This window comes from Bactrocera oleae, chromosome 4 (genome assembly GCF_042242935.1).
Source record: "Bactrocera oleae isolate idBacOlea1 chromosome 4, idBacOlea1, whole genome shotgun sequence".
NCBI lineage: Eukaryota > Metazoa > Arthropoda > Insecta > Diptera > Tephritidae > Bactrocera > Bactrocera oleae.
The window spans coordinates 69,378,934-69,401,458 of record NC_091538.1 but is presented as its reverse complement, the minus strand read 5'-3'; the positions used below and the strand labels follow the sequence as shown (position 1 = coordinate 69,401,458).

At 34.1% G+C, this 22,525-nt stretch overlaps 3 protein-coding genes across 7 annotated transcripts; 2 read left to right on the top strand and 1 right to left on the bottom strand.

Moving 5' to 3' along the window:
- Nucleotides 1-54: 54 nt before the first annotated feature.
- LOC106615360 (uncharacterized) lies at nucleotides 55-3,264 on the top strand. Its single transcript, XM_014231544.3, has 5 exons — nucleotides 55-495; nucleotides 596-749; nucleotides 1,564-1,689; nucleotides 1,750-1,899; nucleotides 2,809-3,264. Exons 1-5 carry the CDS (start codon nucleotides 176-178, stop codon nucleotides 2,968-2,970), a joined length of 912 nt encoding a protein of 303 aa, XP_014087019.2. The 5' UTR covers nucleotides 55-175; the 3' UTR covers nucleotides 2,971-3,264.
- Syb (Vesicle-associated membrane protein synaptobrevin) lies at nucleotides 3,248-6,765 on the bottom strand. Of its 3 annotated transcripts, XR_004977983.2 has the most exons (5): nucleotides 6,580-6,765; nucleotides 6,305-6,392; nucleotides 5,215-5,522; nucleotides 4,068-4,296; nucleotides 3,248-3,964 (listed from the first exon to the last, which is right to left on the bottom strand). XR_004977983.2 is itself a non-coding variant. In XM_014231523.3 (4 exons), the coding sequence occupies exons 2-4, from the start codon at nucleotides 6,346-6,348 to the stop codon at nucleotides 3,894-3,896; spliced, it is 423 nt and encodes a 140-aa protein (XP_014086998.1). In that variant the 5' UTR covers nucleotides 6,349-6,392; nucleotides 6,580-6,762; the 3' UTR covers nucleotides 3,248-3,893. The 3 variants fall into 3 exon arrangements, 2 of the variants coding, with proteins under 2 accessions (XP_014086998.1, XP_014086999.1); XM_014231523.3 differs by lacking the exon at nucleotides 4,068-4,296 and having other exon boundaries at nucleotides 6,580-6,762; XM_014231524.3 differs by lacking the exon at nucleotides 4,068-4,296 and having other exon boundaries at nucleotides 5,215-5,486; nucleotides 6,580-6,759.
- On the top strand, nucleotides 6,706-20,435 carry LOC106615333 (uncharacterized). Of its 3 annotated transcripts, none has more exons than XM_070108247.1 (8): nucleotides 6,706-6,834; nucleotides 16,722-16,936; nucleotides 17,005-17,070; nucleotides 17,180-17,311; nucleotides 18,003-18,112; nucleotides 18,173-18,284; nucleotides 18,778-19,233; nucleotides 19,939-20,435. In XM_070108247.1, the coding sequence occupies exons 1-8, from the start codon at nucleotides 6,778-6,780 to the stop codon at nucleotides 20,213-20,215; spliced, it is 1,425 nt and encodes a 474-aa protein (XP_069964348.1). In that variant the 5' UTR covers nucleotides 6,706-6,777; the 3' UTR covers nucleotides 20,216-20,435. The 3 variants fall into 3 exon arrangements, with proteins under 3 accessions (XP_069964348.1, XP_069964349.1, XP_036226100.2); XM_070108248.1 differs by having other exon boundaries at nucleotides 19,913-20,114; XM_036370207.2 differs by lacking the exon at nucleotides 6,706-6,834 and adding an exon at nucleotides 12,451-12,791.
- Nucleotides 20,436-22,525: the final 2,090 nt, after the last annotated feature.

The following is a 22,525-nucleotide window of genomic DNA, read 5'->3' as shown; positions in this document are numbered from 1 at the left end:
AAACAGAAACCATAAATAAATTACATAAAAAAACAAAATCAAAAACAAAAACAATAGTAAATTTTTATTACATCGGGAACAGCATTGACATCGAACGTCAACAAAGTGTAAAAGCGTTTGCTGTTACAATTCTCTTTGTATATAAATAATAAAGATTTAGGAACTCTGAAGTGCAATGCCGTTGGTAAAAGTAATCGGCGCACAGCCAACCATCGCGGCGGCGGCTGCAGTAGCGATCGAAGCCGCCGCTTATAATAGACAGCAACCGGATGATATTCCGGCTGAAGCGCTAAGGAAATACAAATTACCAGTGGTGAAAGTTGAAGAAGAAGAAGAAATTCAGTTTTTTGGTAAAATTCCACTGTGGCAGGACGACACGCCGGAGGGTGTACTCGCCATGCGTAAAATACACACTGACTTCATAGTTGAGGTGCATTTGCACGCGCTTGGCTACTTGGTTGTGAGCATTACTCAGTGGATATTGATATATAAAATGTATGTATATTTTTTATTGTGCTTTCGAAGTGCATTGAACCCTTAAAATTATTACGCTTTGATTTGTTATCATTTTTTTTCGTTTTTGCTTTTGTTACAGCGACGCAATTGCCGATTATGTGAGAGCGCACTACTGCATTTCATTGCTGCCGTTTGTCTTGAGTTTCACAATGCTGATCGCCTTGGTATTCTTTTATGATGACATAACGAAGGGGCGACATATGGCGGTATTTTATTGTTATACAGTAATAATGGTACGTTCAATAACTGCCTGAAAGTATACTATACCGGATATAGCTAAGCCACCGTGCTGCTCAACTGCACTTATACTTTTAAGCAAAGACACTATCAGTAATCTGAATACTGTTCGCCGCTTTTTTTTATACCTACATGTGTGTCACGTTGAAGGACATCTGAGGATCATTTTTATTCACGATGTGCATACGTCACATTTACAACTCCTCCAACCGAAGGATATATATATATATATATATATATATATATAATATATACATGTGTAAGCATATTTGTATTGGTACAGTAATTTGTGTGTCTATTGTGTGACTTTCGATTATACATATTGAATAGTAGGCTATGAATATTACGCATACATATGTTTATGTCGAAGTTATACCGCCTAAAAGTGTGCTAGACTATTTCACGAGCAACTAAATGCGAAGTCATTTTCGACGACAGTGGGAATGGGCGAAGTACTCAGTGGCACAAATTATTTTTGAATTTAATTGAATATAATGCTGATCGTGGTGACTAGCAGAAATAAGTTAATTTTAGCTCACAAATGGTACTTAAATATCTTCGGTTGGAGGAGTTGTAAATGTGACGTATGCACATCGTGAATAAAAATGATCCTCAGATGTCCTTCAACGTGACACACATGTAGGTATAAAAAAAAGCGGCGAACAGTATTCAGATTACTGATAGTGTCTTTGCTTAAAAGTATAAGTGCAGTTGAGCAGCACGGTGGCTATATATATATATATATATATATATACATATATACATACAAATGTGGTCAACATATACCCACTAACTTTAATATTTCCGAAGCTTGAGTTGTCCAGCGTCCCAGTAGCAATGCCATTGTCCTCATACAATTTGACTCAATTGATGAGTTCGGGTTTCATATCAACAGTTGTCATAGTAGCAGGCATCTTAATCGCGCATTCAAAAAAAGTAAGTACTCATTTTACGCGCATGACAAGGAAGACAGTAATTTTGCTTTATTCCCTACAGGATTTTTATGTATATAAGCCGGCATTTATATTCGCTTGGACATGTCGTTGTTTTTTAGTCGCCTCAATGGGTATTACAATTGGAATATCACTGCAAAGTCCTTACTTCGATGTGGTTATGACATTAACAATGACATTTTTCATGTCACTTGTAAGTATTTCAGATAAAACGTGTAACTAGCATACAAACATACAGTTTTTGCGCTAAAAAATATCCAATTGAAACAAGCTCTTTATTTTTAATTTAAACCGTGCCTAAACGAGTTAAACTATTGTACCTCATGTATTTAATTTGGGTTAGCAAACTAACAGCTACAACTTTGAGAAGGGGAATTCAAATATAAAATTTAACGCTGTACAGAAATGTGGTTTTTACCACAAAACTACTACTTTAAAGTTATACACATTTAAAATGATGCATCAAATGTACTGAGCATTCATACAGTACACCATGTCGTATGAGCAACACAGAATTTATAATATAAGGCGCTTGTATGAATGCTCAATTAATATTATATATAACTTGGATTGGGCTTAACTTCTAATCGCATGATTCTATGGAAAACGCTAAGGAGATCTTTTAGAACATCACTTTTTAAAGTTAAAGTTAAAAAAAACATGATTTAGGCACGGTTTAAATTGAAAATGAAGAGCTGGTCTACGTTGGATAATTTTTTTTTGGCAAAAAATTTATTTTTAGGTTGCGTTTATAAACAAAAAAATAACAAGAAAAAACGGTAACATTGGTTGCACCAAAGCTAGAATACCCTTCACAAATAAAGAAGTTTCCATACAAAAACTTGATTTTGATCATTCAGTTTGTGTGGCACTTATGTTATATGCTATATATAGTGGTCCAGTCTGAAATGTTTCTTCAAATATTGTATTGTTGTCGTGGACAATAATCCATGCCAAATTTCGTGAAGATATCTGTTGAATAAAAAAGATTTTCATACAATAACCAACTACACAGTACAACAAATTAACAAATAAATTATTGTTACGCATTATGCGATTTACTTTAGTATTTTATAAAAATTTGTATAAAAATTATTTGCAGTACATCTTGATGTGTGCGAAAGCTATAAGCAGTGCCGAGTTTATTTGGATGGACACATATGGTCCGCATATGTATGGATCGTTGTTCTATATAAATTACATGACGCTCTTCTCGATGAGCATATTACTCTTTGTGGAACTGGATGCAGCAATGAAAGTATAATACCAATAGCCAAGAACAAAAAGGGAAAGAAATAGTGTATAAAGTTCATCGACCCAGCTTCAAGTTAATGATTATCTTTACGTTCTCTTCTTTTTTTTCTTCTTGTAATTGTATACAAGAAAATTTCGTTAAAATTTACACAAAAGTCAAACAACAGCTGTTCTATAAATAAATATGTTCCTCATGTATATGTATATAAATGTGTATATGTATATATATTTTTTACATATTGTATTTTGCCATGCTATTACTATTACTTAGTGGAGTAATAAACGCGTTTAATGTTTTCCAAAATGTTGCTTAATTTATTTTGTATGTGTATAGTTTACATTTTGTAAATAGTTATTTTTTGTTTCTCTCATACACCGTTAGAATATGTATATTGTGTAAATACTTCGAAAACGCTAAAATCAGCATTAAAGAATTTTGTTTATGTAAATATACATGTATATAGATATATATGTATGTATGCTCTGTATATACATATAACAGCAATATAGTTTTACAAATCGTTTTAATATATTGAATATGTAAAAATGTCAAATGGATTTTCGGCTTTTTAACAATTAAGAGTACGACAAACGTTTTTATATTACAAAACAATTAAACAAACACAAAATTAAACCAATACTTTGTTTTGTTTTACATTTCAAATTACAATTTCATTCAGATATCCGTTGTATATGTAAGGCATACATTTTGTATATTACAAGTACTTGTATATATGTATAATGATTTATGTATATATATATATGTTTTTTTTTTTGTATACTGTTTAAAGACATTCAGTTAGAGCTGTATTAAAGAAACGATCCAATGCTTATTGATTGTGCGTTGGCATTTTGTGCGTTTTGTAAATCACGACTAATGCTTTCAATCAAAACAACAAGGAATCATCGTAAGGCCACTGCGGTCTGAGCTTTTTAATTTCCTGGCGTGTTTTGAATTTGGTTATGTGATTCATTGCTGCTACCACCGGATGGCAGGAAGGATACTGTAAACGAGAGAGAGGAGAAAATTTTATGAGTGTAAATTGCAGCAAAAGAGGAAGAACAGTTATCTTTCAATCAACACGAATTTAGCAATGATTTACTTACATTTTGAACAAAATGGCTTTCAGACGTAATGCGGCGGTGCAAACTTTTATTACTTTTCCTACTTAAAAATTTATTTACCCCTTTTTATTTTTAAATTAAAGAAACTGAAAGCACTAAACACATACATATATAGATACAAACAAACACTTATAGAGAACATGTTCAATATATATGTATTTAAATGTTGATCTTCAACTGATAATTGGTACCGGTTAATAAAAGAGCATAACTGAAAATAAAAAAGTAAAAATGTTGCGAAAACAGCTTGGTACAGTTTTGAGTTTAGCGCAAAAAATTTTGTTTCTCATGAAAAAAAAACCCCCATAAAGTTAACGAAACACCAAATGAAAATGTGAAAACAAAGCAGAATTCAGAACTGATAAGAGTGATTACCTGGTTAGCTGATAAGTTCAGTTAAGTTTAAACTTGACAGAATGAAATGAAAAATTAAGTCAATAAAATATTGTTGCGCATAAAATAAAATAATCAAATTAGTATTGATAATTACTAAGTAGGTGTATGCAGCTATATGGAACAGTAGACAACGTATATTCGTATAAATTGAAAAAATAAAATACAATTTTTTACTGCACAAGCAAAAAAAAAATTTAAAAAAAAAATAAAAAATAAATAAAATAACACATAACAAATAAATAAAAGCAAATACTATATAAATAAAAAATAAAAGAAAATAATAAATAGAAACTTTACATAACATTTTTACCCAACAAACAAAAGTAAAATGTTAGAAAAATAAAATTGCTATGTATGTAACATGAATCCTCTTATAAAAAATTAAATATTTTTAAAACTTTAATAAACAAGTATGTCGATTAATATACTAATAAATAAAAATTGAAATAAAATATTTGTACTCAAACATTACTCAAATAAATTATAGAAATGTGGTTATATACATGTAATGTGAAATCCTTAATAAAATACCACCTTAACGTAATTAATTAAAGAGAGTCATTAAAAATTTTAATAACAAAAATATCGATTAATATACCCTGAAACCTTTTATTAAATTGCACCGCAGTCCAAATGTCAAAAACCATTTATAATAACGTATAATTGTCACAGCCAAAGAAATTGATATTACTGTACAACTACAACACATATAAATGTAACAATCTGTACTCACCGATTATGATAATTAAGAGAACCACACCGATAACACCCATAATGATCATCATTTTCATGTTAGCCCACCATTGTTTGCGTTTCAATTTGCCAGCTTGCTGTTCGAATTGTGAGGCACCGGCTTCCAGCGCATCAGCACGTTCGCCCAATTCCGATAGTTTCTGATCGCGCTCCAGAACTTTTTCCACATTCACACGCATAATACCGACCACTTCATCGACCTTGGCTTGGGTTTGTTGCAGTCGCTTCTGCGCTTGATTATTGTTGCTGGGACTGGCAGAGTTCGGAGGCGGGGGTAAAACAGGAAAACTATACAATTTTATACGGGTTAGATTACTAAATATAACAGGGTGTTCATTTCATTTCGTATGCAGAAATTGTCGGCGAGAAGCGTGTCAGACAACGGCTAACCCACCTAAAACACCCTGTATAAACATTTTGTACAATACACAGACAACACAAACATTTGGCTAGACTATGTTCTTCACGAGAACTATTAAGTATTCATTATATGTACGCAAGTAATAGGCTGACAAATACACGATACAATTCTCGTTAAAGCAACTAATGATTGCATGCAGCACCAGCTGTGAATTATTTCTCCACTTGCCCTTATGGAATTACCGAAGTAGTCATACCAAGTGTAATACAAATGTCAGCTAACTTTTTAAGGCCATTGAGGTCATACCGGCAACGGTTAGAAGTAAAGCCACACAAATTATTAATGTATGCTATGTACACACATATATTAACTAATTCTATTTTTGCACTCTGAAGTCACTAATGGAGTTTTAATAAAACGTTATTTGTATCCACGTAGTTTTATGTTTGTATGTAAATTGTCTTCAGCAATAAACCAACCCACGTATTAAAGATAACTAAACAGTAGGAAAATACGAGTATATTTGTGCGTATTTTTGTAGGTGCAAACATATGTACGATACCAATTCTATTGCACTGGCCAAGATGGCGAATATGTGCTAATTGCAATAATAGCACTAAAGTCTAGCGGACTGATAACACACTGACATATAATGATTATACATTTTATGAATTATCACACACTACATTAAATAAATCATCATTCTTACTCAGTTGATCCAGATGGTGCAGGAAATTCATTTGGGTTCTCCATATTTTTTTAATTTTGTTGTTCTTACGAACTTTGTGCGTCAATTGCTGGAATAAAGCGAATACCAAATAATAAAACAACTCGAAAATAATCACTAGCTCTCACAAAAGAACTGTGCTAATAGCTAAGTCGTCACGCAGTACCGAATGAATCACCACAATAAAATTTCTTTCTTTCTTTTACTTAGCGACTTGTTGCACAGTTCTAATTGAGCGTGAGAACACTTGAACTTACCTTTGTATTTCTTAAAAATCACAACACTTTGTATTGTTTTTCTGTTGTGCGTATCTTATTTATCGCAGAAACAAAAAACACAACCTTTGTAATTTCTTTTAGTTGAGAAGCAAGGTAAATACAGAAAGGATCGTGAAAAATTTACAAACTGCTCAGCGTTTTTGTCTTCTTTTCGCCGCTTTGTTGGGTGATGAATCAATGTTCAAACGAAATGAACGTACACGGGTTGCTGTTGGATGCCAACTGTGTAGAAAGGTATGCGTCGATATAGCAGTTCGTATGCAATTACACATGTGGTGTAAAATTCTTTATCCTTCAAAAGTTAGTTAAAAGTGAAACACTATAAATTGAATACTAAAAGTAACTACCAATTATAGTAAACATTTATCAATAGCTATCTATTTTACCAATATTTATTTATTGGGTACAAGTTCGGTAAAAATTTGATAGATACAACACTGCGCAAAACAGAGTGTGCCAAAGAAATTAATATTCTGCAGAAATAAAAGTCGCTTACAACAATTCAAAATATTGTAACAAGCAATTTCATTCGGTCGGTTTCAAATGAATTTCAAAAAGATTAATGTTTTTACAATCAAATAAAATTGTAGGCAGATTTTACAATAAGAATTTTGTAATCGGCCCACTGCCATGCCCACAAAACGCCAATAATCGAAAACCATAACTAAGCCGCAAATTAAGATATAGAACTATAATTTGGTGCGACGAATCGTATCAATCTGGGATAAAACTTTTTAAAAAGTTTTTGTGACCATTCCTCCAAATAGGCTTAATATACATATTTCCCAACCCATCACGACATTAAAAACTACTAAAAATGCGATAAATCAGTAAATAAATGTTTCAGGGATATAAAATTTGACGCCTTTCGGTTGAGTTTATATCACATATGTATATCTCAGTTGACAAAACTTCGGAGAAGTACTTAAATTCGGCATGCTACTATCATAAAACTAAACGGACTAATCTAACATGATTGGTCAGCTTGAACGACGGCTGTATTCTACAGTAAACCGATCTAAACAATTTGTTAGAAAATTGTTAAATTGCCTTGGTTTATGCCAAATTGTGTGAAGATATCTTGTGAAATAAAAAAAGTTTTCTATTAGGCTCCTATTTCTGATCGGTCAGTTTGTGTGACAAATATACGCTATAGTAGTCCGATCTGAACAGTTTACAAAGGGGTCATTGACCCCACATATAGGTCATTCACCCAAATGTGAAAAACATTTTTTGAATTGGCTCAATGTAAAATCAGGTTGTGGACTTGGCTAAATGTAAACAAAAGAACCATTGGCCCGTAAGATTTAAATTAAGGGGTCATTGACTCCAAATGTAAACAAAGTTTTTGTCTTGGCTAAGTGCAAAAAATGGTTGTTGACTTGAAAATAAGTACAGGAAAGAGCCATTGATGCCACAAAATGTAAAAAAGGGGTCACTGATCTCATTACATCTAAATAATAGGGACCCTTAAAGTGTAAACAAAGTTATACTCGTTCTTGTTTTTCGAAGAAACTGCTTATTACTCGGAACCGCCGATATCGCACCACTATAAGATATAGCAGTCATACAAGGTGATCGGTCAAAATCTGGTCCCGGTACATACTTTTTTATTTGACAAGAAATATTCACGAAATTTGGCATGGATTAAGGTCCAAGACAACCAAAAACAATCTACGAATATATTGTTCAGAGCGAATCACTTTAGTATATAGCTGCCATACAAACTGATCGATCAATATCAGGATAAAGATCTAAAGCCGATTGGGCAAAACCGCTAATGCATCAGGTTAATGCTGTATATTGTAGTTTTTCCGTAGGTTCGTTTTTTTCATATTTTGACAATCGAGGATTTTATCATAAAATTTGTATTTTTCAAAATTACACATAATTATATTGAACTACTTCATTAAAAATATTTTCCCGTATTAGTCATCCCTAAAGAAGAAAATGTTAAAAAGTAGTAGTATTAGTCCATATTTTTATCAACATCTGTGGTTACAAAACTCTCCTCCAAATAACAGTAATTTTTCAAAACCTTCGCCCACGTTCCAAAATTCTGGATCCAAGGCAGATTTGTCTATCTTCATCAAATGAATGAAAGTAAAAATTTCCCAAATTAGGTCGTATTTTTAATCTATTATCAATAACTTACAAGGTTCAAGGAACTACATACTTAATATCAAAGTATGAGAGGGAGCTCCTTTCTGATAATTCTGTAATTATTATTTTTGAGATTTTTCTCCGTGTTGTGATTGATTCCTTGAGTTAATCAAACAAATTGAGATGGCTTGACGTTGAACGGAAATGGATTTTATGAAATTCTTTTGATTAGTTTCCCACTGACTGAAGGTTAATCGAAAACCATTATTAGAATTTTTTATACATGTTGAATAGTAAAAAAACCTTCAAAAGTGAGAACCACTTTAATCAAGAGATAGAAAATTCGTAAAAAAAAAATATTTATAATAACTTTAGGAACAATTTATCTTTAAAATACGCACAAGTACGCGGTATGGCTGCAAAAATCAGAAAAATCGGCCAAAATTCCTTTCTTGTTTCGGCATTGAGACAATAATGTAAATTACTGGAAAGTCATAGAACTGTTCAGTGCACCTACACTTGTTAGTAAGGGTGTTAGCGACAATTGCTCAAACACCCATTAAAGATATTGCTCTGCAATTACGTCCTTAAGACATAAAAAACTTAACAAACTAGAATAAGACAGACAAAAATATTGTTAAATAAGTCAATTACATGACTTGGCGTAAGTGGCGCGAAACAAATTAATTTTGAAGTAAATTTTAAGTATAAGAACAAATTGGATTATATTTGATACTGACTAGTATATCTTACTTATAGTAGACTATACAAGATTCAAGTACCGCAACGACGAAGGACTTAAAAGGCTGAACAAATCATATAAATAAGTTAATAGTATGACCTTGAAGTCAAAGGCCTCTTCAATTCTTTATGATTTTCTCTCGTTCATGTATTTACTTATGCAAGAATTCGAACTTGATTATTTTCTGAAGCTACGTGCATTTGTATGTATAATTAGTACTTGGAAATGTCGCCAAATAGTAATAGATGAACTTGCCTATACGATGACCTTCTTTAAGGTCCGTTGATCATACGATGGTATCGCCAGCAATTACATACATGTTTGTGTGACATACATACATATGTATCACAGCGCCATAAACCAACATGTGGTAGCAATAATCTTTATTAATATTATTATTAATACGTACATATTATCATACGTACATACATACACACATACAAAATATTTTGTATATATTTATCCGCCTAGCAAGTATACAAATTAATTACTCACTACGAATTCTAACAAATACGTGAATGCACTTCACATTACTCAACTAACCCCAAGCACATGTAAATATGTATGTGTGTTTGCCTTAGTTCACGCCTAAGTTGGGCAATTTGCCGCAGTGTACCGTAAAGTTCATTATGTCATAAATAAATTCCTTATAATTCGAGCGCGTAATAAAGAGGCGTCCATAAATATAATATTTTGCAATGAGATGCCTTGCGTTGTCGTGTTGCGATGAAGCCGGATTCATGGTCACGGTCAGGAAATTAGAAAATTGTAACGAGTTCAACACCCACGAAAATTGGACAAAATAAAATTTGCAAAGACAAGTGTTTACTAGCAAATTGTTTTCTATTTTGGTATACAATTATGTATATTTACATTGGAAAGACTTCTGAGAATAGATAAGCAAAACATAATAATTCTTAAAGAATGTTACTGTAGCCATTGAGTCATTCAGATTGAGAATAGTGGGGGTTCGCTAACAAATAATTAGATCTCGTTCTTAGGAATACAGACACTTATAGGAAAATTAAGTTCTATAATTGCATGCAGATCTTCCTTCACAAATAAAATTTTAAGATCCAACTAATTATTTTCACATTTGTTATCCACCAGGAGTTGACAATATCTGCCAAAAAGTATTTTACTTTAGAAAATTTACGAAAATTATGTTATCAAAAGGTGACACCTACTTCTGCACCTAGTCAAGGATCACCAATATCGTCGCACACACTGTCTTTCCATGCCTTTCTGAAGTATCTTGGAACATTTCGTGAGATCCTCGTTCTCCCAGTAAGCTCCATAGCCGCTTAAGGGATTAACGCTAAGTTCACTGTGAATCAAATTGTTTTTATTTTGTATAAGAGGTTGGCTCTAATGCGAAACAGCAAGTGAAGTCAAGTGCTGCTCTGCATGCATCACAGAGGAATCCTTCTTCTTTCGCTAGTATCAGCACATTATTCCATACCATGAGATATCTGATCAAATTTGACCCGAAGCGGTCCATTTAAAGTGTACACATAAACCGAATCGACAATTCTTTTTCCCAGATTGGTATAACCTTTTTTTATATCCGTGTGAAGTTGAAAATCATCGTGTTTGCCTCTAAGACAAAGCAGAGTATCTCAACATCTCTTACGAATCGACTTAACAGATTTTGGTTAGTGTTTTGGGTATGAATCGTGTCAATGTTAGACTCGTACCAAAAGACCTGCAATCTAACGAATGGCATTCCAAAAATTAGCCGAAACCGTAAAAAAAAAAGCTGAAGGCACTAGCAGCCATTCCAGACGAAGCTTATAACAACTGTGTGAAAAATTAGATTAAGCGTTGGCATGGTTGGATGACTTAGGAGCCTATTTTGAAGGCAATAATAAGACTTCTATTATATTACGTGAAAATATAGTTTTTTTTCTGTCAGTGCGGGTCAAATTTAATCGGATGGTACACCAAACCTAGCGCATAAAGGTCGATAAATATTTATGGTATCTTGAACGTTCCAGGAAGCGGTTTATCGGTTGTAATCATCATTAGGTGTAAGACAGATGAGGTTTATTAAGTGCAAGTGTTGTTCATGGAATAGAATTTTACCTCATTTGTTTATCCATTCTAAAGCCATTTATTATAACGAGTAATTCAGGTGACATTGTTCCTTCCAATTTCAAGTTACACAAAATTGTCAAAAACTTAGAAGTTTTGATTGTAAGCAGTGATCTCTTCTTCCTCCAAGATCTAATTTGTTGAAGTGTTTAACATAACTTTTCCAAGATTTTCGCTTATCCTCTCAATATTAGTATTTTGAAAGAAATCACTTAATTCACCTAACTCAATTTTATTAATTTTACCACGCCGCAAAACGCAGAAAATCCACGACATCCGCTTTTCATGAAAAATCTAACTCATCCCACTCAAAGTGTGATGAAGTCGTTGACCTTGAAATAAACGATTTTTATACCAACTTTCAACGTAATTTAGGTGGAAATTTGCATATGTTTATATAATCGCTTAACATACGCATAAAAGCGCATACATACATACATTTAAATACCGAAGCCCGGCATAGTCACCTTTTTTTAAGTAGACAACCATGTATAAACCCCAGATTTTTTCATTAAAGTTTCCACATTTTTATTATGTTTGTGCTTATTTGGTTTTTATATCCTCTCCAGTCTTACTCTAATTATTGCATATGATTTTTATGAATTTTAACTAACGACTTTTCCACGCTCAGTCGGCACTTCGTTTTTTTTTTAATTCTGGCTAAAATATTGAATTAAATCATTGGTGGTGGAGATTATGTGCTCTCGCCGTTGGCGGAGAGACAGACCCAGCCGCCCTGCGCAGTTAATTCGGTCTCTGATCCACTCAGGTCGCTGCGCACGGCTTCTCTTCGGTTCGTCGTTAACAACAAAAACAACATTAATGCTATGCCAAAATGATTTGAGCCAAACTAAGCTACCAAAAATTATTACAATGCTATTAAGCGGCTAACTGATGGATGGATGGCAAAGAGGAAAATATTAAATAAATACCAGACCAAGAGCCGGGATGCGCGCATTCGCAGTGTGTTTACAAAACAAGAAAGTCAGCAGCTCGCACGCAGACTAACTAATTTTAACATTCTGACTTACCCAATTTCATATCGCCTGAGGCTTTGAATGAGTAGTGCTTAAAATATTCTAAATTAAGACAACTAAAGACAATTCGCCGTGAATGCAAAGTGTTGGACAAATGTGGTGTTAAAGTGAAGAAAGAAGGAAACTTGCATTTGTGTTTTTTAAAATAGAAATTTTGAATTGTGCGCAGTGAGCGTCGTTCGCTTTAAGGAATAAGGATGAAACAACTAAATGTGGTATGTAAAAGTCAAAGCTGTGGATATATTGAAAAATACCAGGAAATTTGTGTTAGTTAGGTTAGGTAATTAATGCAGATTTAGTCTAGTTTATTAGTAGGCACTTTGGAGAGAGACAGTGTCGGTGTGGAAGTGGAATAAAGCATAAGCATAATTCCTAAATTTTTGAAGTTACATTTAAAACAATATAATGTTTTTGAAAAGAACTTTTTCATTAAGTAATTGACCATAAGATTACCGCTTGGCGGTCAATTTATCAAATATATACGTTTTTAGACTGTTTGGTAAAGTTATAACAGTAAATTAATTTGCCGAACATCTATACTTTAGCTTATATCGTAAGGACTGCCATAATAATAAATTTCAAAACGTAATGTTTTTATGTTGACTTTCAGGGACTTTCATCATCTTCTGCATCAGAGCTTTTGCAAACCATATCTTTTACCTAACGTAAACATTAGATAATGGTTTTCTTTTTAGAACATTTACATAACATAGCAAACTATTGAGATTTGTTATATTTTTAAATTAGATGAAAAGTTTGTAATCTAATATTTTACGTTTTTAATTTAAATGTATTTTGTATGATTATCTATAATATTTTTTGGATAATTTCCTTCTTAGAATTTTATTAATTTTTAAATCAAAAAATGTATGCATTTTACTTGGTTTACAGACTAATATCTAAAAAAAATTAAGATCTATAGGTTTTAGTTTAAAATTCCTGAGCTAAGTTTCATATGTAGGAATACTGAAAGTTAATATTAGCTACTAACTTTCAGTCAACTGGGTATATAGGCAGCGTTTAGAGGAAAAGACATTGTTGTTAATACCATTTGTCAAAATTGACCCGGACTGACCAACATCATTTTCACTTATTTTAATACAAATATTTAGCATAGGCTTCAAAATAGGCTCTTGAGCCAATACAAGTATGCCAATGCTTAATCCAATTTTCCCAACTTTTGGTATAAGCCTCGGCTAGGATGAAATATAGTATCTTCAGCGAATTCGGGTTTTGTCGATTTGGACTCATTTTGGAAGCGCCATTCACTAGATTGTTATTTCGACGTCATATTCATAAACACACATCTTGTCACCAGTTTGATGACTGTAGGGTTCTCAACTACGTTGCCAGGCATCGGTTTTGCGACTTCTACTCGACGTCGTTTTTGCAAAAGATTCAGGTCTTTTGATCACGATTCATACCCAAAACCAAAATGTATTGAATCGATCATAAGAGACGTTGAGCTTCTCTGCCAGCTCTCTGGTACCAACACGCTAATTTTAAAGTCTTGTTTCTTCAGAGGTGTTTGAACAACTCGCGTGAGGCAATTTTTCTATGACTTCAAGACCTAAATTGAATGCTTTCTGTCACTCATATGCTTATGTTTGTGATAAAGTAGACTCCTCAAAACAATTTTGCAACATTTTCAACGATTACGTAGCCGTGATTCCATTGAAAACATAAAATTATCAACAAATTCGTTATTAAATTTTTTCTATGGTAAAAATCGCCTGATAAACTTTTGACGTTTCCACACCACACTAATTGACATACATGTCACATACAGCAAATATATCAAACTTCACACACTCCACACATAAAAAGTTTGTACCAATCTAAGAAAAATATTTTTTATCGTCAACCAATGATTCAAATGGATAAAATTAAAAAAAAAAAATCTTGAACTCAAATATCCACAAGATTAGATCTCTTGACAGGCTGAGATGGTAATAAATGATGACTCTAAACTGCTGGTATTACATGAAAAATGTGTACCTTGTGTAGTTGAGAGATAGTTGGCAACGCTGTCATAAATATCCCGAAATCTGTTTGAGATTACGTGAGAACCTTCACTGTAACCTAATATACTTAATGTACCTAAAGCGATTAACACAATGTTGGAAAGCCCATATTTATCATAGTGTTGAGAAACACTTTTATTTTCTACATTCAAATGAATGACTACCGGCAGTAAAACAATTATCATTTACCTCCCTATAAACATTTGAATTGACTTTGTCTAATAGACTTATCATAGAAACAAAATGAACTATAGAATAAACGAAAGTTTTAAAAATCCAAAGTACATGTTTAAGCTCCCGCGCAAATTACCACTATGGGCCACATGCTTGTTTATAGGTACATGTGTACATATACGAGTATATTCCTATTATGACTATATACATAGATTCTCATTCCACATTCCATATATGTATGTAATATATACCTACATATATGCGTAAAGGTGCAAAGGTACTAGTGAGTATGTTTTGCATATTCGTAAATATTTTCTATACCACAACATGAGCGGAAGTGGCTCCTGATGCTTGACTAGCAATGCGTGGAGAGCGTGCGCGGGCGCACCATTTCAACATTTTGACCAATTGCCTGACTATTCGATTTGATTTTATGTATGTATGTATGTGTATTGTTTTTGTCGTATTTGCTGTTGCCACTAAATAAAAATGTAGTATATTTTCCATTGAAACGGCCTAAGCGTCCCTCAGGGCTGTTGACGCTGCGCGCTTAGAATGATGTCAATGTTATTTATCATAATTTCATAAAAATGCGAGCGACAACAAAAACAATAAGGCACAAAAAATGGCGTTAAAAAATTTAAACAATAACTTTTGTATTTATATAAGCCAAATTTATAACCAAATAATTGTGGCAAAATGAATACATAATGTACATACTATGTATATGTATGTATGTGTATGCTACATATTTACTTTACTTGCATTAATTAGATCCGGTGAGTGGTTAATGGTAATAGCGCTGACACAGACAGTTTTGTGACCGCCGATTGTGGTCGTGGCGATGACAACGGTGTCCATTCAGCAAAGTGTTAAACGCACTCATTCGCTTAACTGTTAATGCGCCATATATTCACACACACACACACACATACATATATGCAAAATTATGGCCATAATATCGTTACACAATTACAGCAGACATGCCTCAGTGTGAGCTGTGCTGATTGACATTCTGTCGCGCGTTGTTCGTGCAGCTTTTCCTAACTTTTGGGCCCGAGATTACTCGTTAGCGATCGTTGCTTTGCTGGCCAATATCTATTTTCATAATTGCAGATATTCCATATCGTGGCATAGTCTTGAAATCGCTGCCGCATTTGCCCCAAATAACTGTTGAATTGTGAAATTAAATTGAACAAATGCCTGCGCGTTCGACGAAAGCAGTCAAAATTGGCGAGTTCACTGGCATGAAGATCGATCGATAACTAGATTATTACCCCCATTTTCGACAAAGTATTCGTGTTTGTTCCTCCATACATAACATAGTATATGAATTAATGGTATTTCCATCGACTACTAGAAACTAGTACACACCGTTTATACATATTTACTTATAAAATTTTGATATACAAAATGAGTTTAATGAGGCCACATGAGTTAGCGAAAAATTAACAAAACTTTATGGCTTTTGGTTATTAGTCGAGAGCAAAAACCTGCGTGTATAGAATTCCGCATTATTTTATCCTGTACCATGTTCTAAGAAAAAATGTTGTAAGAAAAAAACGCTAATCATTTCACGGCTCCGAAATTGCGCGAACTTTACAGTCTCCTAAAATAAATATAAATCTAACTGCTAGGCGTTTTGTTCTGTCAATGAGAGAATGAATATAGTTTGGTTATTTGGAATATTCAGCAGATATATTCAAATTTATACTCAAAGGCTTGATATAGACACCAAGCATCTGCAGGTTTTAGTCGAAAGGGTTTTAAAACCTTCTGAGAGTAGATGTATTTTGAACCATTCAACTCAGCTCGTATTGAATTAAAATTTTTCAGTTGTGTTAATCCCCGTATATTCAAACTGAATTAATGTATAGAAAAAATATTCGATCAGCTCAAACTCCTTGAATACATATCTATAATCGATTCGCTTTTCACTCAATTTAGCTTGTATGGTTAGCCTTACTGCTGCATCAAGAATGGCTAACGCTAACCTTAGCAGCGCAACAACAAGAAACTTCCGTCAACGCGCATTCTTCGGCTGTGCAATTGTACGATTCGAATCGTGGCGATAATGCAGCGGCGCCACCTTCAGAAAGTGTTTTGGGATCAATATACCGTAAGAGCAGACAATCGAGATGCGTACGTTGCTACGAAGATCGGTGCGTATATAATGAAAAGCTGAGAAAAAATTATGAAAATTTAAAATAATTCTCATTTAAAATTTTAGCTACGGCGATGATCGCAGTCGTTACTCTGGAACCGGCGCTTACTCCAGTCGTTCGTCGGACAACTGGTATGTACATTGTCATTTTCTAGAGTTAGATATATAATAGGAAAATATTATTTATTTAACACTCTCGTACTAAAATTTTTATGAAACTTTTCATTTTTTATTTCTTTAGGTATTATCCATACGATCGTTATGATGATCGTTATCGTTCAGAAGACCGCTATCGCTCGGAAGATCGTTATCGACCAGATTATGATCGTTATTCTTCGTCTTCTTCCATGGCATCTTCATATTATCGTGACAGGTGAGTAGAGATACAAATATTTTTACCATATTGGAAAAATATTTGAATATTAAATACGTTCTAAATCTAGTTGAAAACTATAAAGGCGTAAAAAACTAGTGGTTGCATTTAAAGTAAATCATTGTTGTAAGCAACGTTTAAGTCGCAGAAGGAAGACCGTCGGAGACCCTAAAAAGTGTATATATAACCGATCAGCGTGACGAGCTGAATCGATTTAGCCATGTCCGTCTGTATATACGCAAAATAGTCCCTCAGTTTTTGAGATATCGGTTTGAAATTTTGCACACCTCCTTTTCTCTCCAAGAAGCTACTTAGTTGAAACCGTCGATATCGGAGCACTATAGCATATAGCGGCCAATCAAGATAACTTTTTAGCACCTAATATGCTATAAGAAATCCACCTGTGAAAGGTATTATTGCTTAGGTGCAGCCGAAGTTAACAGTTTTTTTTAGTTTTATTTTTGCTTCGACTTTGAAATAATTATATTGAAGCTTGAATGATGAGTATTACGTCATCTATAGTAATTTATTGTTCAGCGCTTTTATGATCGCCTGTAGTGTTGTTCCGCTTACTGCTTAGAAATGGTATGCATACATATTTATATGCATGTGTGTAGTAGTGTACATATGATTTTGCGAGTTTTTAGCTTTTCTAATAACTGAAATGTTCTCTACTTTATTTTTTTTTTAGAGATGATCGCGTAGGTTCGCGCACCTACGATCGATATGATACACGTGGTTATGATCGCTACGATCGCCGTGGTGGATACGATCAGGATCGTTATGGCGATTATTCTCGTGGTAGTATTTTGGATTTAATTCCTTATTTTTATATATATAATAATAATTAAATTCTGCCAGATCGTTATTATGAGCGTCCACGCGGTAGCGCCTATGATCGTGACTACTACGATCGCTCCTCCTCATCGCGTTATGATTACCGCAATTATCGTCCTTGGGATGAAACCTACAGGTAATGTGTCGTATTTTATTGACATTTTTTGTACATTTTTTTGCTTTGCAAATGTATGTCGTAGTAAATGTTTTTAACTCTTACATATAGGTTTGTATATATGTATGTATGTTTCGCCTTTAACCACTTTTTACTTATATTTTAAATATGCAATTTCTCTCTTCTTATTCTCATTGCATATTGTCTTTACTACCGTCACTGTAAAAATACTGCAAAACAACAACAATACTAAATTTTAATATGTACATATGTATGTGTCAAACAACAACACCAAAAACTCTCTGCCTTACCGCTGACTCTACACTTTGTTGCACTTGAATTTTTCTCAACTAAACAAATATACAAATATATGTGTGTGAATGTATGATATGTATGGTAACAACAAAACCACCGCTTTCAACGCACGCAAACGCACACGCAAACCTTTACAACAAATTGGGCATCATTTATGCCAACGCTCTGCCCCGTTGCTCCACTTATAACGCAACTGTAGAGGGCAATCGGGATTTGACAATTCCGGACGCGGTTATTATTTCGCGAGCGAAGATAACGATCGTCAACGTTTCCCGAGCAGCAAATCTGGCTACGATCAGCGCGCTTCCTCTTCACCCTGTGGCGTACGGGTCACTGATTGTCCCTACGCTTCCAGAGGAGGCAGCGCTGGTAGTACAACACAAGTAACCTCTCGGCCCATAACTAGCCAACATGGCTATGATTACGGTTACAGTTATGGTGCGGGAAGTAGTCGTAGCGATGGAAGTGGCGGTAGTGGAAGCGGCGCAGGCGCTGCAACACGCAACACAAGTGCAAATAATAGCAGTAATTCTAGTAGTAGTCAAGGTTGGAACTATGTAGATGAGCGCGATAAAGCGTCAAGTGCACGGGGGAACGGTAGGGATGAGAATAGAGGACATGAGCGGGAGCGTGAGCGTGACAGGGATCCGCAGAGGTAAGTTGTAGTTGTTGGTGTTTGATGAGGTGTTGGTTTATATTAGTTGTCTTCGATTGGTGATTTCTTTGCTCGCTATCGTAGCTCTCTTGTCAAAAAAAATTGTATGCAAGAGCAACAACTAAGTTAGCGAGTTGAATTCGATACAAGAGATAACTCATTAAAGTGGTATAACCGCTATCTTCAATGTTATCAAGTTTTCTTTTACAAATTTTACACCAGATTTATTATTGTGATTTTTTCTACACATTTTATCTACTTTAGACTTCAAAGAAATTGTAATTCTTTATAAAAACCGTAGTGCCAGTTTGGTTGAACAACTGGTATAGTTTGTTCGATTCGCTTCTCTCCAACGCTTGGTGAATCGAAGACAGCTTTGATTACCACAAGATGAAATTCGTGAAGGAAGTCCATATAGAACGAAAACTTCTATAATTATCGACCTCTCCTTCCAAAAAATAAAATTTAACACTAGGAACGCAATTGCAAATCGAAAATAGTATCTCACTGTTCCAGAAATTTTTGTTTTCATTATCCTCCATGTTTTCTTTAAGAAATCACTTATTTGTCCCTAAACCTGCTAACCATAACAAAACACATTAATCTAACAAATAAGAGACGAATTTCGTTGGCACCTGCTTGTAATCTCACAGTGAATGGGTAAAATAATTTAAAGAAGGCTTCTACTCCTCTCACCTCTTACAGCTCTTCCTACGGTAGCCGACCGCCACGTCCATTAGGTGGCAGCTACCTCTTCGACCGGGACTCGAATGTGGTAGGAGATGAAAAAATGGCGGAAAATGCAGCAGATAAGGATACCAGTGGTGGCAATGCTGATGGCGTCAGCAATATCTTGTCGTCATCAATGGCTGCCAAACAAAATCGTGATAAGAATAATAGCGGCGGTGGCGGTGGTGGAGGTAGTGATGGCGGCATGACAAATTCAATGCAAACGCAAACAAATGTCAGGGATATGCAATGAACAGATCATCAAAATCAAATATGATAAAAAATATATAAAAATAATAATAAGAGAAAAAATATTATTTACTGTAAACTTTTTCTAAATACAAATATTTTGTAAATTATAATCAGAGAATGGAAAATATATGTATGCAATGTGTGAAGCAAAAGAAAAATTTCAATCTCCAATAAAGCGTTTTGTAAATGTAAAACCATTTACGGCAACATTTGTATAAAAACTATTGGTTGTTTTTATGATAAAGAGGAAAAGTCATTTAGAAGATTTCGAATTTTAGTTTTATTTTTTTTGAAGAAATAAATTGAAGACATCTTGATTTTAAGTAAACTTTTTAATTGCCAGTACTTTATAATAGATAACGCCAAAAAACCCGGTTCATATTTGACATTAAAAAAATTTCACAAAAGTTTAAGGAAATTAAAATCATTACAGAGCCACCTTAATAGTACCGGCATTGATAAGAATGAATTAGAAGATATAATTGTAAATCCTAGAGTAAATTGTTTTTAAAAGAGATATCGATTTGATCTTTCAGATGCAGAGAAAAGAAGAGAAGGTAATAGAAGAGAAGAAGAGAGCTATTTTTCAAGCAAGTGAGAGCTCTTTTATCCAACAGATAAACTCCGGAGAAACGGCAGTGTCGGTTTTATCTGGTTTATTGCGTGAACCCTTTTAAAATGTGAAGACAGAATAAATAAAAAAAATAAAATTTCATGTAACTAAACAGCTGTGATATACAAGGAGTGAACGAGGAACGTTAATGTAAACGTTATCATAAATTATTAGATTAATACGCTACTATTATTGGCTATATAAAAATACAACAATACTAAAAAATCATCGAAGTTGGGTTAGTTGAATGCAAACTGCGTAAATGAGATGTAACGAAGTTACGGGCTGAATATTGTCGGACGTTTGCAGGGCCGCTGAGCAGACCCCGGTATTATTTAAAGGGGAAGCGATGAAGTGCTCATTATTGGTTATTGGAGAGAATGATATATGACGCTTACAAAAAAGAGCGATAGTATGTCGCTTGGACCCGTTTCACATTGGGACGCAAAAGAGTCTCAAACCAGTTTATTGTGGGCGAGGGGACGACGAGGAAAGACGAAGGGACCGTGTCACTCGTGTTCGGGTGGCACGCTTTGTGTTCTTGTTCGTAACAGCTCGCTGATACGCAACTCAGCATTCCTTTTCACTTTCAAATTCTTTGAATGGTTGCAAGAGCGCTCGGTTTCAAATGAATTCGATCGCAAATTTGAGTTCTGTTAGAGCCGTTTCACATTGGGACGCAAAAGAGTCTCAAACCAGTTTATTGTGGGCGAGGGGACGACGAGGAAAGACGAAGGGACCGTGCCACTCGTGTTCGGGTGGCACGCTTTGTGTTCTTGTTCGTAACAGCTCGCTGATACGCAACTCAGCATTCCTTTTCACTTTCAAATTCTTTGAATGGTTGCAAGAGCGCTCGGTTTCAATGCGATCGCAAATTTGAGTTCTGTTATCTATTTTTGTATGTAATATGCAAATACGTATGCATAGAATAATAGAAATATTATGACAAATTGTAAATAAGGAGAAAATTAAGATATAGATTATGGAGTAAAGAAATTATGAATTTTTAATACGGAGTAAAGAAATTATGAGTTTTTAATACTTAAAGATTAGGAAATTCCTATTATAAATTTGGCCTTGAAAATATTAGTAGCGGATATTCAATACATTCTTGTGGATTAGGGAATTCCCGTCTTTAGTATTTTTTGAAACTATTTAGCGGGTAGGTACTTGTATTATGCATATTGTTCTACCATATTCATGGTAATTCATTGCAAGCAAAATGTGTGACCATCATCTCAACATACAAATGAAATACGCAGCACGCAGTGTTGCGCGGTGTTGCGCAGTCGAACCGCACAAATATTTACGAACATTTTGTGAAAAGGAATGCAGAAAAACTAGACTCGAGTTGCTGGACTCTTTTTGACCGTGTGAATGCCCAGAGCGACACCAAAAGAAAATTTGAAAAACATCAGACTCTTTTGCATCCCTGTCTGAAACGGCACTTGCGTAACAAGTTTTCTAAAGGCATTCAAATACATACAAAATTTAACTGTCTCTGTGGCGTAAAGAACTACTGTTTGTATATTTGTAAGCCAATCAATCATTCGGTCTTATTTTATCTTACATGGCATTTACTTTCTATCATGATGGCAAATCGTACAAACAATGGTATAAATGCAATAGCCGATGATAAGCGCAAGCCCAAGTAGGGAATCTTAACTGTTACAACAATACATTTCCGTTAACGGTCAT

Coding starts and splice junctions, on each gene's coding strand:
- LOC106615333 (XM_070108247.1), top strand. CDS start 6,778: ATGTTCAAACGAAATGAACGTACACGGGTTGCTGTTGGATGCCAACTG. Junction 17,071..17,179: donor AGTCGTTCGTCGGACAACTG/GTATGTACATTG, acceptor TTATTTCTTTAG/GTATTATCCATACGATCGTT. Junction 17,312..18,002: donor TCTTCATATTATCGTGACAG/GTGAGTAGAGAT, acceptor TTTTTTTTTTAG/AGATGATCGCGTAGGTTCGC.
- LOC106615360 (XM_014231544.3), top strand. CDS start 176: ATGCCGTTGGTAAAAGTAATCGGCGCACAGCCAACCATCGCGGCGGCG. Junction 750..1,563: donor ATTGTTATACAGTAATAATG/GTACGTTCAATA, acceptor ATATTTCCGAAG/CTTGAGTTGTCCAGCGTCCC. Junction 1,690..1,749: donor TAATCGCGCATTCAAAAAAA/GTAAGTACTCAT, acceptor TATTCCCTACAG/GATTTTTATGTATATAAGCC.
- Syb (XM_014231523.3), bottom strand. CDS start 6,348: ATGGAGAACCCAAATGAATTTCCTGCACCATCTGGATCAACTGA. Junction 5,523..6,304: donor GCACCATCTGGATCAACTGA/GTAAGAATGATG, acceptor AAAATTGTATAG/TTTTCCTGTTTTACCCCCGC. Junction 3,965..5,214: donor TCTCTTAATTATCATAATCG/GTGAGTACAGAT, acceptor TCTCGTTTACAG/TATCCTTCCTGCCATCCGGT.